The 20433-nt window shown below is 40.5% G+C and overlaps 1 protein-coding gene across 1 annotated transcript; it reads right to left on the bottom strand.

The window, feature by feature from the left end:
- Positions 1 to 235: 235 nt before the first annotated feature.
- Positions 236 to 13906, bottom strand: pglyrp2 (peptidoglycan recognition protein 2). Its single transcript, XM_041982907.1, has 4 exons — positions 13646 to 13906; positions 11958 to 12818; positions 3141 to 3351; positions 236 to 1125 (listed from the first exon to the last, which is right to left on the bottom strand). Exons 1-4 carry the CDS (start codon positions 13716 to 13718, stop codon positions 822 to 824), a joined length of 1449 nt encoding a protein of 482 aa, XP_041838841.1. The 5' UTR covers positions 13719 to 13906; the 3' UTR covers positions 236 to 821.
- Between the last annotated feature and the right edge of the window lie 6527 nt (positions 13907 to 20433).

Here is a 20433-nt window from a genome sequence, read left to right as displayed (position 1 = left end):
ATACACAGCTGAAGTGGAGACAGAACATTACAGTGAATGCTGTCACCCCATTTGAACTGGACTTTATTTTACCTAAATAACAACAAAAAATATTGTCCTACCACCAATTCTGCTTCCTCAAAGGCAGTTATTACCAGTCTGATGAGGAGGCGTTGTACTGACTTAGAAAAAATGTGAGATAATAATAATAATAATAATAATAATAATAAATGTTGATATCTGCAACAGCATATAGTTATTTGATTTGACCTATTCCTCTTTTTATAGCTGTTATATTCATTCTTTACTCTGTCCCCTGTGCTGTATGGAAATATTTGCCCTTTACCTGATCTATAAACAGGGCTATTTCAACAATTTAGAAGTAGAATTAAAAGAGAATAACTAACTTTAGCTTTGACTTTGTCATTTTGGAGACTACTTTCAAACACAGAGATAAAAAAGAAAGAAACTACATCACTGAAAGGAAACTCACAAATAGTAATGTCTTTTCATTCACATAATTTCTTTTAAGCAAAAGTCCAACAAAAGATATTTTTCTCTCTGTTCTCCAACTTTCATGAACCTGGAACTGGGAACAAAGGTTGTCTTGCAATGAGCAATTCAATGTAGTAAATCTAAAATGAGGTAATGTGAACAGGAATTGGTCATCAAAATTAAATACACACTTATTCTAGACACCCAGTTCAGAAACAGTTAAACAGTCAATTAAACCACATAATCAGAAATTAATTTATCACTTATTTCATCTCAGCAATTACTAAAAAAAACTAGCTACCATTACCTGAAGAATCATTTAATACTTTTTTAAAAAACTAAAACTTTCACTCCCTGAAATGCTCCCAACTTCTTATTTCCGAAAAGAAGGCGTCTCCAGGGCAGGCGGTGTAGTTCACCACCTGTCTGTGGCCATGGATCGTGAAGTTAGCCGCCAGTCCTCCGCCATTCACAGCACATGTCACCAGACGATGGCGCAACAGGTCCATGGCATAGCGAGAGGGCAGGGTAGCCGTGTAGTTACCAATCACTGACACACCATAGCCAATGTCATTGTGCCCTCTGGTGTGCCTGCCGAGGTGGTTCCAACCCCTGCCTTCGTAGATATATCCATCAGAGCCAACGACAAAGCTGAGGGTGCAGAGATACCACAGCACATTATCCCTGGCTGCAGTGTTCAGTTACTGGTCTAGAGAAAATAATCCCATGTTGCCAAAAAAAAAAAGAAAAAAAAAAACAGCTGAGAAACAAGTTATAAATCTACGGTGCCCACAGAGGTCACACATTTCTTTCTTTGCGTTATCACGCAATATTTTGCCTGCCTTCATAATATTTTTACGTATAAGCACGCCATGCTTTTGCGTAAAAACGCAATACTTTTACGTTACCTTACAAAAGAAGGAATGATCCGAGAGCGAGCACAGCCTGTTAAAGCCGTTTCTTTAGGGTTTTCTAGTCATCTGACCCTCTCAGCATCAAGTCAACATAACACGCACACATGACAAGGACTTTATGTCCACGTTAACAGAGGAAGTGTGTTGTTGTAAGGCAGGGGTGTCCAAAGTCAGTCCTCGAGGGCTGCTGTCCTGCAGATTTTCAACGTTTCCTGCTTCAACACACCTGACTCAAATGAACTGGATTCAACAGCCAATTAAGTTTTGCACAATTTCTCATTAATTTGAGTCAGGTGGTTTTGGAGCAGGGACACATCAAAAACCTACAGGACTGTGGCCCTCGAGGACCGGAGCTGGACACTCCTGTTGTAACGTAGTGCTTTCATGGATAAATTAGAAGTGCAGACAAAGAGGTTTGCTGTAATCACAAAAGGTATCAAGCATCTTGCTTGACTGTTTTGGCTGCTTGTGTTTAGACTGTAAAGTGAGATTGATATGAGGTAATTTATTAAATAAACTCCCATTTCCATTAATTTTCATGACTGAATTATTAACTGCTACAGCTTATGAGGAACTTAGGGTAATTGTGGCAAGTGATGCTAGCTTATGTTGAGGATCTTCTGGCTCAAAACGGATCATTAAATCTTCTTTATTTAGACTAATTTGTCTGCATTCTGCCTCAGAAGCATCATCTGACCGCTGTACGTGTCATTCATTGGCTGTAGACACGAGAAACCTGTAGGACCTGACATCCACAAGGTTACCCGCCACCCGGTGGTCTCTGTGTGAGAGCAAACGCTTACTCATCACCTTTGACGGTGTTTTGGGCCCGCTTTCTGATTTTTATTACTTCCTTAATTCATCTTTTGTGTTTGTCTCTTAAACAGATAAATAAATACGATTTTAAAAATAGTTTTTTCACCTGAGAAATATAACTAAATTAAATAATTTATCACTCCAAGTGATGCTCATAAACGGATTCATGCAGTTTTCTTAAATCATCTTGATTAATGCACTTTTTACCCCAAATAATACAGCCAAACCTAATCTTAACTCTGCGGCCAGGCTACTGAAAAGGACCAAGAAAAAAGAGGACATGACTCCAGTTTTAGCAAGTCTACACTTGTTTCCTGTCACTTTCAGATTTTGTTCCTCTTACATACATAACTCTAAATGAGAACAAAGTACATGATTTTAACTTTTTGTTATTATAGCCTATAACTCCAACATGGGTGGGTCTAGAAAATTTTAATGGGGGCCCAGGCAGAGGTACAGAACAGGTATAGGGTGGCACATGTTGATGAGACCTTTTCTAAACAAAGGGATGGATTTTAGGAAATAATTTACTAATTATTTCCTAAAATTATTGGTGGTTTTATGATTTTCTTCCTAAATGTAAACAGTTTGGATAGGCAAATATTTTCACCCACATAGGCAGATGGTGAGATGATGCTGCATGACTGCTGCATAAGGAGCAAGGACATGGTAGTGTTGATGTAGAACCTATAAGCACATTACATGCTGCATTTACTTGCACTGTAGCTTCTGAGGTTTGCCCAAGTAAAGGCAGTTTACACCAAAAATGTCTATTCTTAGGGTGGCACCTAAGTCAGATTGTAAGAGTGGTCCCTTGCAACGATTTATTAGATCTGCAAGCCACTATATTCTGTTTTAATTAACATTTTATTCAGTGTCACAACTCTTTTGGAATTGGGGTAGTAGTTCCCGAAATGTCCTCTAAAGTTTGCTTACCTATAACCGATGTCACTCCAACCACGATCTTGCTGGTGGAAACGCTGCATGGCCCTCATGCCACGGGAGCAGGTGAGGAAGGATAAACAGGGTGATGACGGCTCATAGGTGTGGTGAACATACAGAAACTGAAGAGGAAGAGACAGGGGGATAGGTGTACCCCGGGAAGGTTTTGCCCCCCACTGACAGCGAGGAATGATTTGAGGGCAGTCTGTGTGCAGGAGGAAAGAGAGTCATGCGAAAATAACGTTATGACAGGCTTTGCTATTTCACCCCTGGGACCAACTAATGCTCCATAAGAACTGCAGCAAAAATTAAATGAATAATTATTAAAAAAAAAAAAAAAGTCCGTGTTTGAGACGTTTCAAATAAGTGCTCAGTTTGCCAGACAAGCAGAAAAAGTGGCCAGTCTTTAAAATGTCACACTTTAAAATATTTTGCATTTATCATATTTAATTCTGTTTCTACCAGCTCACTAAAGAGAAAATCTGTTAAATACTGTGTTTACCTGCATTTTAAAAGACCTTAATGTAAAACTGACTTCAGGTTCCCTTTCTACTGCTTTCATTTTCATGATTTCACATCAGCTTTACTAGTTATGTTATGACTTTATTAGTCATCAGTAACATGATGTGTCCCAATTCAGGGTCTGCACACTTCGGAGTGTATATTATTCATGAAATGGGACTGCCTACCTAGCCAACAAGAATTTCCCAAAGCAACAACATATCAAATCAAACCAAATCAAACTTTATTTATAAAGCACTTTTCATGCTGAAGGTAATACAAAGTGCTTTACAGGATTAAAAAAAAAAAAAGCAATTCATGCATGTTAAAAATAAAATAAGCCTTTACACATATCAAAATAAATTACATGACAATTAATAAAAAACAATCACTCTTATACACAGTCACACGCACACATGTATACACACACATATAAAGCAGGGTCCCCCCCTCACCTATTTTGCACAAACATGACTCCCTAATTTTTGTCTCTAAACTGAATGTAGTTATAAAATACTAGAAGGGAAAAACATCCAGCTTGATAGTGCTGTGAGGACACAATATCATGGGGAACCAGCCACACCAGGAGCAAGTCCACCCATGTCAACAAACCACAGTCGCCACAGCCGCCACAGCAACCTACCCAGTCAGAACAGACTGGGGCCCACAACACAGCCATAGCATAGGACGGTGAATCACTTAAGCCTCTGAAATTACTTTTTGCATATCATAGGAAACTTCAGTCAACATTAACTAAGATCGAGTGTTACGGACGCCACTTATTGCTGTCACATGTGGCTCCTCTGGCATGCAAACACCAGCTGCGGATCCAAGCTTCTGAGTGGCTAAGCCTGGCACACCTTCGTCTCCTCCCCCAAGAGGAAGCCTCGACCAATCACGCTGCACCCTGCCCGCCACCCGGAAATAAAAGACTGCCATGGAAATCAGTTCAGGGGAGAAGCTGTTTGGCACAAATGTTTACTTCCCCTCCGTTTTGTGGTTTAGAGATAGTTTAGTGCAGGGTTACTCAATTCGGTCCTACGAGGGCTGCAATCCAGCAGGTTTTCCATGTATTCCTGTACCAACACACCTGAGTCAAATTAATGAGTTATTGTGTAGAACCTGATTGGCTGTTAGAGCCACCTAATTTGACTCAGGTGTGTTGGTGCAGGGATACATGGAAAACCTGCTGGATTGCGGCCCTCGTAGGACAGAATTGAGTAGCCCTGGTTTAGTGTTTGGGATTGTGTGGTTTTCGGTGGTGTATTCGTGATAATTGTAGTAGTAATTAGAGTGTGATTTTGGGCAGGTTTTGGTCCTGACTGTGTGCTTTCTGACTAGTGTTTTTTTTTTTGGATGCTCAGCGTTAGAGGCTGCTCTTTAAGTTTCCCCCTTACTTGTACTGGAGTTGTACATTTTTGTGTTATTATAAAGTGTTGGGCTAGAATAGGACAAGGTACGTTTGGGTTTAGATTACCCACTTTCTTTAGATTATTGGAACTGCTGTGTTTTCTTTTGTTTATATTACCTGCGTAAGGCAATTAAGACTCAGATTTAAGCCCATTCTTTTTGTTGTGTGGAGGGCTTCCTTTTTTTTTACATTTTGTTTGTTATTTTCAGCAGTTCTGCTAACCCCAACACCTTTTGAGATGTGTTACCTATTGCTTTTGTTTTGGCTTCGCTCATGGCAAAAAATCTGTGAAGTCCACCTGTGTGTTGTGCCCTCCTTTCCCTAGACGTGGGGTGTAACATAGTGGGGGCTTGTCCGGGAGATTTTTTCCCATATAGTTGTGTGGACGTATTGTTTTGGACTGATTTTTGTTTGAATGGCTACACCGTTCGCTTTAGACTGCTTCCTTTCGGCTCCCTCCAGTGCGGAGCTTGACTGCTGCCTCATGGCAGATCTGTTATCCATCGCGATCACTACTCTCTTGAGATCCCAAGACAGGCTACCAAAGCACAGATCAAGGCGTTGTTGATCGCGCAGTTAGAAGAGGTTGGGGTGTCTAAAGTGTCGCCTGAGACCTCAGAGGTGTGTAGTGGCGCTCTGCCAAGGAGTGACCCTGGTGACGGAGAGGATAATCCTCTCCCCCAAACTCCCAGCACGGAGATGGCTGATGAAGGTACAGGGACTGAGAGACGGGTGAGAACGCCTGTCACTCTTCCCCGATATGACCCGCCGTCCCCGGTCAGTCCGGAAGGCCATGAGGGGTCTCGGCTGAAAGTCTGCCTGGCTCGGTTAGAGCTAGATGCCTGAGAAAAGGCTCAAGCTCGCCAGGCAGAAATGGAGTTTGAATTGAGAAAGATGGAAATTGAGGCTGACAAGATAGTCAGGCTGTGCAGACTGGAGCTGGAAGCCCAGGCTCTGCCCCTGCCAGTTGCTTCTGTGACTGCTTCCGCAGATCAGACTTCCTTTGATGTATCTAAATGTACCTCTTTGGTGCCCAGTTTTAGGGAGACAGAAGTAGACTTGTACTTTGCAGCGTTTGAACGCATTGCTGGTGCGCTAAAGTGGCCATATGACATTTGGCCCTTGTTGTTGCAGTGCAAGCTCACTGGAAAAGCCCAGGAAGTAATTGCGGCTTTGCCATTACAGGATAGCTTAGATTATAAACAGGTGAAGGCCACTGTTTTGAAAGCATATGAGTTGGTTCCTGAGGCGTATCGCCAGAGGTTCCGCCAGCGGAGATATTCTGCTGGTCAAACATATGTTGAGTTTGCTCGAGAGAAAAGCCATCTGTTTGATAAGTGGTGTGTTTCTTCACAAGCGGTACTAACCCATAGATTGTCACCGCCTACTCGTGGAGCTAAGTCTCCCTTTCGCAGGGTTAATCAGAGTGCTGGGACCGCCCACGTCCATCCTGTAACCAAACCAGGAGTAAACAATGCTGAGTGGCGTGAGTGTTACTACTGTCACAAACCAGGGCATCTTATTGCTGACTGTGACTTGTTAAAAGAAAAACAGAAAAAGAAACCTGTTTCACCAAAGGGTGTAGGTCTGGTGCAGACACAGACCCGCTGTGGAGATAACCCAGAAAGAATGGCACTCCCCCCTGAATCATGTTTTGCTCCGTTCGTGTTTATTTGTTTTACATCCTTAACAGGCAAAGAGGAGGATGAAAAACCCGTTCGAGTTTTAAGAGACACAGGAGGTTCTCAAACCCTTATTTTAGCTGATGCTTTATCTTTTTCTGACAGTTCAGCGTGTGGGTATAGTGTGGTAATTAGAGAAATAGAAATGGGATATGTGCCTCGACCGGTGCATCGGGTACATATTAAAATGGATCTGGTCAGCGGTGTTTTTCCAGTAGCTGTATGTCCTGAGCCACCTATGAAGGGGATTACAATGTTGTTGGGGAACGATGTTGCTGGAGGACGTGTATTTCCTCAGCTGGAGGTTTTAGATGGTCCTACCGCTGAAGTTTCACCAGACTCCCCTGCGTTATCTAAGTTATTCCCTGCATGTGTTATGATCCATGCTCAAGCTCGCAAGAGTCCAGACGGTAACCTGTCGGACTCTGCTGTTGGAAAAATATTTGCAGAAGAGGAACTTCCTGATCCGACTGTTCTTGTTGCCTCTCCCACAGAATCTGATGATCAGACACGAGAAGAGGTTTTGTTTCAAAACCCCGATGAAAATCTCCTCCCCCTTTCCTGTGAAAAGCTGATTGAAGCGCAGAAAACCGACCCAACGTTAACAAAATATTATGAGTCTTTGGACAGCAGTGCAGCTGGTAAAGGCTCGCTCCCCGCGTATCATCTAGAAAACGGAGTGTTGTTACGAAAGTGGTCCTCGCCAGGTGCTGGTGCAGAAGATGAGAGCGTGGTAACACAAACTGTAGTACCTAAACAGTACCGTGAAAAGGTAATCTCATTAGCTCATGAAAGCCAATGGGCAGGGCACCTCAGCATAAACAAAACGTATCGGTTAGTATTAAATCACTTCTTTTGGCCAGGAATGCGACGTGATGTTGCACGTTTCTGCAGTAGTTGTCATATCTGTCAGATAGCAGGTAAGCCGAATCAGGTAATACATCCAGCTCCGTTAACACCTATTCCAGTGGTGGATCAGCCGTTTGACAGAGTTTTGGTAGACTGCGTAGGACCTCTCCCGCGAACTAAGGCTGGAAATCAGTTCATTCTGACGATTATGTGCACCGCAACACGCTATCCAGAGGCTGTTCCTCTGCGTAAAATTACGGCAAAAACAATAATAAAAGTCTTGACTAAGTTCTTTTCTACATTCATACTCCAAAGGTCGTCCAATCTGATCAAGGTACGAACTTTAAGTCTAAACTGTTTAGATCCGTGTGCCAAACATTAAATGTACAGCATGTTACGTCAAGCGCGTACCATCCCCAATCACAGGGTGCCTTAGAACGTTGGCATCAAACCTTAAAGTGCATGTTAAGAAAGTACTGTCTTGAGAGCGGAAAAGCCTGGGATGAGGGCTTTCCCTTCGTCTTATTTGCAGCTCGGGTAGCACCCCAGGAGTCGCTGGGATACAGCCCCGCAGATCTTGTGTTTGGGCATACACCACGAGGCCCGCTCCATGAAGTCCACCCGTGTGTTGCACCCTTCTTTCCCTGGACGTGGGACATAACATTGAGTATTAATGTAAAAAAAAAAAAAAAACTGTCTGAGGCTCTGTTGTTTTCCAGCCAGTAGACACTTCATTAACCCCTTAAAAATTCACGAATATCAAATATTACAGAATTTTAATGTCACCATTTAACAAACATGTTTATAAATTGTAGTTTAAAAAAAAAACTCTTCTGAGCTTGGTTGCTCCTTTGCTACCATCTTGAGCGCAATGAATTCTGGGAGAAAAGAGGCTGCGAAGGATGTGTCACCAGCAGCCTTTGTTTGAGGCCAAATGAAGTGCAGATTTGTAGGGTGAATTCAGAGGCTCCTTCAAATTGAAACAGTGCTTGGCGCCCCACGATGACGTATGTAGCCGACGAATCGACACTTCGAAGTGTGCAGACCCTGAATTGGGACCAAGCAGCAACCTCTGCCAGTAAAATGTGAAGCCTATGCGGAAGTGCAAAAAATTGCAGTTCACCCCTCATCCGCTAGGGACTGGCTCCAAAACATAGCAAATCCCCATAGACTCCCATGTTAAAAAGACCAACTTCACAGCAGAAATAAACATGTTTAAAGCCTGGTACAAAAAACACTTTTGGATTAATAGGTCAAGTTTAACTTTATGACAACTGTAAGGGTGAATTTTTTTCTAACTCATCCGTTTAGATGTTTTTTAATCTTGAAATTCAGCATAGTTAGAGGCGTGCCTTTTTGATTGTCAGGTATCCAATATCCGCAGCAAGAAGGGAGAGTGCAGCACAAACTCAGTTTTTAGCTGGCTAACAACCCGCCTTAGCTTTAGCCCACCTACCTCCGTTGGGTGGTTAGCTACTGTGAGTTCCGGGTTAGCTCGATTAGCTCTTAGCAACAGGCACCTCGAAGTTTGATTGGTGTCAATCATCCACCCCCACCTTCACAGTCACCCTCTCAGCTCTACCCCTTTGCCCATTTTTGGATTTTCCGGGAATGACAACATGCATGACACTGCCAAGATGGCAAAGGTGGAAACCTCCCAATGAGCTTCAATGCAGCTCTTCAGAAACCTATGGCTGACATCACAGAGGCTCCGTCCATCTTTTATATACAGTCTATGATTAGGACATACTAATATTGTCTTACACATTACACATCTTTCTAAAAACTCCATGAGACAGCTGCAGTTAGTCCAGAACGCTGCTGCTGGAGTCCTCACTAAGGCCCTAATTCCACCACAATGTTGAGACAGTAAAACACAAAAGTTTTGTTGCATTCTGGCCTCTTGTTTACACAGTAAAGGTGGATTTATGCTCTTGCGGTCAGTTTACGGCGTAGCTGACGCTGGCGAGTTTGCCCTCGCACTCGAGCGTAGGGGGTATGCGTCGTTTTGGTGTTGTATTGCAGTTTCTCCTCCTAATCTGAAGGTGGCAGCAGGGATGGTATTGGCCAGTAAACTCACCAGGTCGGAGTTCAGTTCGGTAGGTATTTTCTGTTTTAAAACAACAATGGCGTCTAGTATTAGCTTGTGGAAGAAAACAAAGAAATCAACTTCATCCACCAGTTTTACTTTTAAACAGTGATTACCACACAAATTCAGCGAGAAACATATGATATATGTGAACATATGATCCCAAACTGATCAATCACAAGGGAGTACCTCCGCGTAACTGTCTGCGTAGGGGTGCACGTCAGGTCTGGAAGAGGTGCGAGTCGAACCCCTGCAGAGCTTTGCCAAGCCTACGTCGGTCATGCAGACACTGTGCAAGCTTAAATCTGTCTTAACAGAGTTTTGGGTGGATCAAACCGAAAAGATATGACAACTGGAAGTAGACTCTTTTGGCAACAATGACATTTTTCACATTATCTTGCGCTTGTGCACTCAGACCCTACTTAACCCGTGAAAAGCACAGCAATAACAATGGTGGACTTCGGTGTTACGTTTGTGCCGCTACATCTTTTTAACTTATTTGGTCTGTTGAAGCAAAACCTGTTTCTGGTAGAGTATTTATGCAATCAGCGAAGAGGCAGGTTATATGTGGCAGATAACTAGCAGTTGACACGTAATGCTTCTGTTGTTGTGTTGGTTTTGTGGTCTTATGAGGGTGCGGTGCACACCTAATAATGTCGTTGCAAAGTTTCGCAGCTGACTAGAGGTCTGGTATGCGCACTACATCGTGTGGTCCTCTTCGCGTTTTCTCATGCGTGGACATAGTTCTTATTCCTCTGTTGTGTAAATGCATTCTTTCTTCTTTTTTTTTTCAAAAACGCAATGAAAAATATTTGCACCTTGTGTGAAAAAACTGTCATGTTAATAGCACCTTAATGCCTATTTGTGCTCAACACAGAAGACGGACAAGCAGACAGACAGTTTAGTCTGTCGTCTGGTCTGTTTTATAAGGGAGCTTAGCTACCTGTCTCTTGAGGCAGATGACAGAGCAACATGACCGGAACTCGCGGGGGAAGTGCTGAACAGAATAGCTAACTTGTGACCAGCAAAAGAAATAAACAAGAGAAGAAGAAGAAGAAGATCAGGAAGGAAACAAAAAGCAGAAGAAGAATGAAGACGAGGACAACAACTATAGAAATTGATCGAGCTTTTGAATATGTGAGTGTTTTAGTGTGTGTCGGGCAGTTGAAAACAACTTCATGCCGGTCCATTACCCCTGCCAAGCAATGTTAGAAACTGACGTCAGAATAATCTCTGAAACGTAGCACTGCCCACTAGTGGAGGAATTGACTTAACAACCATGACGACACAAAAGACGCATGGAAGTATGAGGACGGTGATGTATGACAACGTTTGAAACAGACATACTATTTACATACATAAGAGAGCATAAATGGGCCTTAAGACCAAGAAAGTGAATCATATAACTCCAGTCCTCAGATCTTTACTTCAAAATCCTGCTATTAATTTACAATGCACTGGTTTAGGACCAAAATGCATTCAGGTTTGTTAAACCAAACAGATCCCTCAGGTCAAATGGGACAAGTCCACTTGGAGAGACAGCGTTTAGTTTATGCTCCTCACATGTAACGTATTGGAAACCAGCATGTGGATTTTTGCAGTACCATCGGCTGCGGTAACAATATTCTCTTTTTTTTCACAGTAGTTACTTTGTAGGAATGCAAATGAGCAGGAGTAAAGAAACAAAGAGACTGGTGTGTACCGTGAGAGATTAACAACCCCAACCTGTATTTTTTACCCTAACCATTTTCGCAAGAGAAATGGTGGGAAAATTCATGATGAGAAAAGTTCTGAAAGAGATGCTGATAATGAGTGTCCTGAAACTGTGTCCTCAAGCCAGAGCTTCCATTGCTGCAGAAAACCCATTAGATCAGGTTCTTTGATCATAAAATAAATGGATCAAATAACCAAGAATTTCATGAAAAGACTTCAAGAAAAGTTGCTTATGAAACCTTTTCATTTTGAACAAAAATGTCGAAGTGGGCTTTGAGGTCCGGAGTTGGGGATCCCTTCTCTACACAACACTTTGAGAAAACAAGAGAGATTTCTTCAGGTCCATTGCATGATAGAAAGATACAGGACATCATTCCTGCCAGCAGCCATCACCCTCTGGAATAATAGATTAACTATTCAATAATCATTATTACTTTTTCTTTTAAATAATAATAATAACAACATTAAAAAGATTGTTAGCGCACCTGAAAAGCCAGAGTTCATTATGCTATCCAAGTGTAAAATTCTTCATGCCTAAATGTCTATGGCATCATTTAATTACTCACCCCAGTACTTGTGCACAAATTCCTTCAATCCATCATTCACCGCTTTTCCCACCCCAGTGTCCAGAGCAATCCATTCTGTCTTCTCCAATTTCCAGACCAAAGCTAATGTTTCCATCACTTGGCTTTGAAGATCAAGTGACTCCAGAAGTGATCTTGAGATCTCCCTTCTCCTCGGACTAACATGGCTGGTCACAGCATCGAGGCCTAGTCCCTCATGTAAAATGAAACTGTAGTATCCTTTCAAAATCTCACTGAGGGCTCGTGGCTGTTCAGATGCAGGTAGACTACTGATGTTCATGCCCAGTATAACTCCATCCATGCCCCCACTGATAACAGCATCTGTGGCAATAGTTGCGGGCCGAGGCAGCTTGAACATCTTAGGGTACTCCACATTGTCCCAGCACCCATTAGGACCCAGACGAAAAGATGGTGGTAAGTCCTGGAGGCTGAGGAACGACAAGCCCAGCGTCCTGCCAAGAGTGAGAGGGAAAATCCCAACAGCTTGTGTTCCCTCCATTTTGGCCTTCAGACCGGATTCAATCCCTAACAATAAGGGTGCAAGTGCTACTGTGGTGCCGTCTGGTGCAAGAACCACTCCTCGCTCCTCTCCTTGGTCTGTCACAATGTGGTGGATGGCCTTATCAAAAAAGCTAAATGATGTTGCATTTAGAATGGCTCTCTCTAGACCCTCAGAGTCACTGAGGTTATATGATGCCCCCAAGAAATGGATGGTCATCTCATCATCATGACCAGCAGTCTTTCGCAGGGCTCTGACCAGAGCCAGAGGTGACAGACCAGGGTTTGAGTCTTCAACCTGCTGCACAGCTCGAATGAAGCTTTCCATATTACGCAAGTGAACACCTGATAACAACACAAACACACACAAAACTAAGTGGGGGAAGCTGAGGTACATGAGACTGATGAAATATGAGAAACTGAACTGCTGATAGAAGAACATGAAAAATGTAAGATAAGATTTTATCTCTCTGTGATGTTAAAAAAAAAAAAGTAAATCATTTCAAAAGTTTTCCTACCTTTAATGTGACCTATCCTGTACAATTCAATTGAAAAGCAGATCTAAATCCAACTGAATTTAGGTGGGGTGGTTAGAGGGGGGTTAAGAACAAGAGATATCCTCATAATCTGAAAAATCTGGAGCTTGTGTGCAAAGAAGAGAGACTTCTACCAAGAAGACAGAATGATTTAATCAATAATTGCTTTGACAAATTATTAATTTAAGGGGGTCCATACTTATGCAATCAGCTTATTGTAAACTATTAATATTTTTTCACTTAATATATTTGTTTGTTTTCCAATTGAATTATACAGGATAGGTCACGTATAAGGTGGGAGATGCTTTAAAATGGTTTATAGTGGTTTAAATTTCAAACGTCACAAAAACCTGGGATTTTAAAAGATTATTACCACAAACATGATAGTATGTAGGAGTGAGACACGGACATGGAGAAAAAAGATTTTATAGAGAAATAAACAAATAAAAATAAAACAATTTTCAACGTTTTGATTAGAATAAAATAAAAAAAGAGACTGAGCTCTCTAAAATCTAAAGGCTCCAGAATAAAAAGTTATCATTGAATAAAACATGAAAACAAATTTAAACGAAACAACAAAACCGGATGAAGAATTTAACACATACATGTTCACTTGTTTCAAACAATTCAACCTACCTGTTGGTCTGCTGTTGACTGGGAAAAAAAAGAATAAAGCCAGAACAAAAACTGCTGATCCAAATAAAGTCATGTTGCATCTGCTAGTTGTTGCCTGTTAAAGTGCAATTTTCTGTTAAATAAAATAAGCAGAATTAGAGCTTTCAACGGATAAAACAAGGTCAAACAATAAGATTCCTCACAGTAATCCACTAAAGCAGACAGCTGTGCTGCCTACAACAAGAGATGTGTTTAAGTGTATTTGTGTAGGTGTACGTGCATGACTACAACGTCATGTTCCAACAGGGAAAAGTACTCTTTGTACACTAATGGGTACAAATATTGATTAAACCTACTGCCCTTCAAAGTATGTCACAAGCAAAGTTAAGTTTGTCCCCCTCTTGGTTATTTCAAATGGTGATAATGAATTTTTTGTTTTTTTTTTTGTTGTTTTTTTTTTATTATTCTAATGAAGTATCATTCTTTCCTCGTGTATAGTTTGCTTTGAAATCACTTTCAATGGCTAAAACAACAGTGACAGATAAAACAGATTTATGGTTAATGTTTACCATTTCATCTCATATGTTGAATAGTCACCAATATCAGGAAACAATATTAGTCACTAGTAATCTTATTAACAATTAACTAAATACAGAAAATGCAATGCCATACAATTTATATGAACCCAGGATCATAAATAACAATATAAAAAATAACATCCTGGTCATTTTGTCTACATAACTGAATCTTATAAAATCCTGCTTGTGTAATTATTCATTTTATAATAAATTCAGTTGGTTTCTAACTTTATTTGCATGTTACACAATAATCAGTCTACCAATAGAAAATAATTTGTTGGCATAGAATCACAGCAGAATCACAGATTTTAAACCATTTAACAATGTAAAATTGAGTGTTTGTGTTATCAGAATTATACAAAATGCTAACCAATGTGCACCAAGTAAGATTTTACATAATAAATTATTGGAAATGACTAAATTATGATAATCATTGTAATGACTGCAATAAAAGTCAGAGTTTACATACTGCTTTTAACAGAAACTTGAAACAAACTTGAAAAAACAGGCCAGGAAACCTTGAAAAGCCAAGTTTATTCCTATAAAATTAACATAATTCTGCAGAGAATGTACATTATCATGATTTCTTCATCGTCACCATGTTTGCTTTCGTCTGAAACTTGCGTCTGAACTCGGAAATGGACTTTGTACTCTGGTGGATGCATTACCTAACAACCATGCCAACAGAAATGATGCATGGGAGTCATTGTCATGTGGCCAATGACGTTTGGCATGGACGTACCTGTTTATGTACATAAAGGGAGCTAAATGAACCTAAAGGGTGGTACTTGTAAATTAGATGTTTTATAGGAAATAATAACTGATTATTACAAAAAAATGGTCATCTATTGTAAAATCTAAAGCTAAATTTGTAAAAGCAAAAGTTAATTAATTAACAGTTCATTTTTTATTAACAGTTCTTTACCTATTTTATGGCTTTAATCACTGCTGCACAAACACTTCACTGATAAAGAAAAAAACTTGCTTTAAGCCACATCAGCAGTTTTATCAGTGTTTCCTCAACATATTAACTTTGTAATGTTGTCACATTTAGCAGTTTTATGACTTTTACATCATTTTCATAAAATGTAAACAGTTTGGACAAATACCGTCACCCGTGTAGGCATTTGGTGAGATGATGCTGTATGAATGCTGTATTTTGATCAAAGACATTGTAATATTCTACACCACAACATAGACCAGCATATAGAAGTACATTATGTGCTGCATTCACTTGCACTTGGACATCTGAGGTTTGGCCAGGGTAAAGGTCAGTTTAGACAAAATATTTCTGAGAATTTGATTGTCTATTTGTGGGGAGGCACCTGGAGGGGGCAGTCAGAGTTTAGGGGTGGCCTGTGCTGACCCAGGCCATCTTTTTTTGCCCTGTATTTGGCATCCTCATATTACAACCTCCTGTGCACAAGCTGTATTATTTATACATATTTTCTCTAGCTTCTTTTTCTTCTTGTTTTTGTCTGTCTTACATTACCAATTTTTTTGACAGTCATCCCATAAAAACTATTTCTGGACATGCTAGGAAGGAGAGTATAAAAGTCTAGTAAGCAATAAACAGAATACTTTTCTCAGGCATGTTGAGATGGACACTGCTGCTTCAGTAGTTTTATCATTTAATACACTCCTTTCCCTGCGGTCATTTGAAGTGTTAGGTTTTCTCTCTCTTCTCTCATTGTCCACTTCTTGCTTAGCAAGTACAAGCTTAAAAAAAAAAAAAAAAAAAACAGAAAGCAGCTACAACTTTTATTACCTTTCCACAAAATTCTTGGCTCTCTCCTTTTTTATAACTTCACAATGACTGCCTTGATGAATTTCACAATTTGAATGATTGGAACAGCTAAAAACAACACAAACATCGGACATATATCAATCACCAACACACTTGAAACAGACACCAAGATGTTTTTTCAGTAGTCCAGTCCTTTAACTGGGGCTTTAGGGGCCTTTTGGATGGCTAAGTGACCACTACTGCTTGTTCCCATTAAGGAGAGGAACTCTATACCCCTTCTAAAAGGAGGGGCAGGTCCAAGGAAAGGAGGTAGAATTGGACCTATATCTCCATGTCAATAAAAGCAATTCTTCATGTATGGACCAGAGTTGCGGCAGCAACCCATTTTACCACATAACCATTATGCTAAAGAGGCCAGAGCTAGAGCAAATCATTAACCCAAGTCTGACCCAAGAAATAATAGAAAGAAAATCCAATTTTCCTTGAAGTCTTTATTTAACAATTTTACAAAATATAAAAAATAATAAACAGAAAGTATTTGCATACTCATTTGCGGAAGACTGTGACATGTCCGAATTATTGTAGTGCATAAGATATCCACCAGGGGGCAGAAAGCAAGTACCAGATTGTATACAACAGGGTATTGAGCAGAGTTTTTGCCATATGGGCGATGTAATAGGCCCAGAAATGTCTGTATCAAATATGATACCCGGCTTTATAGTGTTAGAATTAGAATAATACAGGACATGGCCCAGAACAGGACCAGCTCATTTCACACTCGCACAAAATATACCCTGTCACTTCCAAATCACACTTGTCATACTAAGGGCAGATTTACACTGGCATTGTATTGAAGTCTGTTTTCCTTTTACAAAAAACTGAACTTTATAACAAGGGACACACGTCCTGGTAACTGAGAAATTCACCATCAGGTACTTTTCCCTCTGTGCTCCCCTGTGAAGGAAAAATGTTCTCATGTCTCCCAGACTCATTCTGCTAGCTTGTTACCTTACAACAGAGCAGTCCTGATATTTTCACCATGCTTTGTCCCTAAGTGCTTTAATAGAAGGTAACTGGATTTCGTTTCTTGGCTCTTGAAGACATTTATTCTCTCATCTAAACATTTTCTCCATTTCTAAACTGACTGGTGAGGAATTCCAGGCTTAGAATCTGTAGTTTGGCCATTCACACTTGAGTGTTGTTGAAGTCGCGAGTGTCATTGACCCACCCAATCACTCTGTGGGTCATTATGCCACCTGTTAGTAGCTTACCTGTCTGACCAACATGTAATGTGTTTTGGTCACAAGACTCTGGGTGTGAATGGTTTAGAAACTGCCTGGAAAGGAGAGTCAAGGCTGTACAGTAAGTGTTGGAGTGATGAAATCTGAGGCCTTGATGTTGGCTTTTCCTGTTTCACAAAGATGGCTTCTTTCATTACTTTCTCAAACAATCTATTTTCTCTGTCAAAAATGTTTTCCTTATCCTTAAGATTCAGGGGAACTGCTGAGTCTTGACCTGAAGAGCTGGCTCTCCTGTGATGAGCCATATGTTGGTGAAGTTGATTGAATTTTCCTGTGTAGAGGTCTGTGCACTCTTTACAGCACTGGACTGCATATGCAGCTCAACTCATCTTAGTTTTTGGGTGTTTTATCCTTCAGCTGGACCAGTTTCTGCCTCAGTGTGTTGCTGGGTTTGAAATGCACGGGAATGTTGTGTTTAGTCCAGCCAGAGTTTCAAGAGACAAAAAAGAAGTCCAGTTGTCTTCAATTCAAGCTCTTGGGGTTACCATGACTGAGATAACGGAGAATCTACACCAACATATGTTTGAGAAACTTTAAGATGAACCCTCTCCAACCACCATCCAAGCACTCATCATTTATATGTTTTATTATAAAAAGCACACAGAGCTGATGAACTGCTTTCCTCAAAGACTAATGTTTTCATATCTTTTGATTTTCTTTGAGGGTGCTTAATAGGGTAGCTGTCAGATATAACCAGACTGATGTTGTAGCATACAGTACAACAGAATATGCTTTAAATTATTTAAATCTGTCATCACAGTATGAATTAAACACTAATACATCCTGCCAGATTTTAAAAAGGTATTCAGCCAACAACATTGCTGTAAAAATTGGAGCTTGGAAATTGTAAATATATTTATGAAGAGATTCCTCAGTGTGATTTCAGCTCATGTTTGAATCACAAGTTAGTGTACAGTAGTGTGTTTCTGTTCAGGCTGTTTTGCAAGGAGTCAGACAAGCTGGAACCAGCAAACCACAATGACAAGACATATTACACCATCAAAAAACAGTGCCTGGTCAACACATACACCTCTATTCCCAAGATAAACAGCACCTTGGACAGTTAAACTTTCATTGGAAGCATGTAGTCACTGTCCTCATCCATAGTGGTTCCTACTGGCGCAGAGGCACCATGCTCCGTTTCACATTCAATGACACTGATCACCACAGACAGGCACTGGAAGGCAGATAGAGGATAAATGGACGAGAGGCTGAGAGTTTGTGTGGGTGGTATAACGCAGTGACTGTAGAACTGTTGCTGGTTTCTAAATTCACAAAATAAAACTAAAAGCAAGGGGAAATGTAGTTAATATCCTCTGATTGTTGACTGATGATGGTGGGGGCCATAACATTTAAAAGGTACCTGAGCTGTCATTGCAGTGACTGAAATCATGGCAGCAAGACAGAATGTGCAGCAGGCTTTTGATCTGATCTTCTAAGATGAAGATGATGGTTGTGAATTTGAGAAAGACGTGTCAGGGAAGAGGACAACATGGAAAAAACTCTTCAGATGATGATGAGAGCAGCAGACAGCAAAGCAGATGTTTGTGTATATAAAAAAAGTGCAACTTCAGCCAAGACAAGGCCACAAAAGAGAAGTAGATGCAACTTCTGTCCTTCAAAGGACTGTGAAACTACAGAGAGTACTTTATAATAAGGATTTTATTATTTAATGTTTTGCTTTCTATGTGATAAATAATTTTTGAATTAACCTTCAAAACCACAAGGTCCCAAATTTTGTTACGTTGAAAACAGATGGCCAAACTATGCCAAATGTAAATAAAATTGCCATTTTGGAGACCTCACCTGAACTATCTGTCACACACCTCTAATTTGGTTCTGTTTTACATCATCAGAATTGGCTTTGCAGAGAAAATAACCATGTAATGTAACATCATTTTTAGGAGATTTAGAGCCACAGCTGCATTCACATCCATGAAAGTGGTTTTCTTCCTACTGTTGTGGACACATCAAACATCAAAAGGTAATAATTCATACATGAAAGGGTTAAATTCAGTCAAATATATCTAGGTCATTATGGCTTATATGTTTTTATGTCATTTACAAAATTAAACATATATATATATATATATATATGTATACCTCATGTATATATATATATATATATGTATACCTACCTCACTCACAGATTGTCTTCATGACATTAAGTCCTGGTTCACTTCAAACTTTCTCAAATTAAACAGTAGTAAAACCGAAATGTTATTAGTTGGCACCAAATCCACCCTCTCTAAATCTGATAGTTTCTGCATTCCCATTGATGACTCTTCCATCTCTCCCTCCCCTCAGGTAAAGAGTCTGGGTGTCATCCTCGGCAGCACTCTTTCTTTCACATCACACATTAATAACATAACACGGTCCGCATACTTCCATCTCCGCAATATCAACCGCCTACGCCCCTCTCTCACTCCTCACACCACCGCCATACTTGTACACAGCCTGGTCACATCACGCTTGGATTACTGCAACTCCCTTCTGTTTGGTCTTCCCCAGAAATCAATTCATAAACTTCAGCTGGTACAGAATGCAGCAGCCAGAATCATCACTAGAACCCCATCCATCCATCATATCACCCCCATCTTACAGCAGCTCCACTGGCTCCCCATTACCCATCGCATTCACTATAAAATTTTGCTGTTAACCTTTAAGGCCATACACAACCTCGCCCCTCCATATTTTTCTGATCTCCTCTGTGTTGCCAAACCGGTCCGTTCCCTCAGATCCTCCTCTGCAATTCACCTCATCTTCACCCCCGCTCGCCTTGTCACCATGGGGAGTAGAGCTTTCAGCTGCTCTGCTCCTCATCTGTGGAACTCACTCCCCCCTGACCTCCGCAATTCTGATTCTATTCATTTGTTCAAATCCAAACTGAAAACACATCTGTTTAAACTGGCTTACTCACTATAATGTACATTGTTGCAATCACTGTTTTATGTTTTTCTTGTATTTTATTGGATTTATTCATTGTTGTGTTTTTATTGTACGGTGACCTTGAGTGTGAGAAAGGCGCCTTTATAAATAAAATGTATTATTATTATTATTATTATTATATATATATATATATATGTCATATATAGTGACAGAGTTTTGATTGTTCTCCACAAGAGAATTGTGGCTGCTGCAAAGTTTAAATCCTCTTCTTCAGCTCTTGATTTTGGTGTTCCA

The sequence above is a fragment of the Melanotaenia boesemani genome, chromosome 4, assembly GCF_017639745.1.
Source record: "Melanotaenia boesemani isolate fMelBoe1 chromosome 4, fMelBoe1.pri, whole genome shotgun sequence".
Classification (NCBI taxonomy): domain Eukaryota; kingdom Metazoa; phylum Chordata; class Actinopteri; order Atheriniformes; family Melanotaeniidae; genus Melanotaenia; species Melanotaenia boesemani.
This window is presented reverse-complemented; position numbering and strand designations above follow the sequence as displayed.

Bases quoted from the DNA above. Each gene is read 5' to 3' on its own strand.
- pglyrp2 (XM_041982907.1), bottom strand. From the start codon at position 13,718: ATGACTTTATTTGGATCAGCAGTTTTTGTTCTGGCTTTATTCTTTTTT. The intron at 12,819-13,645 runs GTAGGTTGAATT...TGTTGTTATCAG, and splicing joins AGTCAACAGCAGACCAACAG to GTGTTCACTTGCGTAATATG. The intron at 3,352-11,957 runs GTGAGTAATTAA...TCCTGCACACAG, and splicing joins ATTTGTGCACAAGTACTGGG to ACTGCCCTCAAATCATTCCT.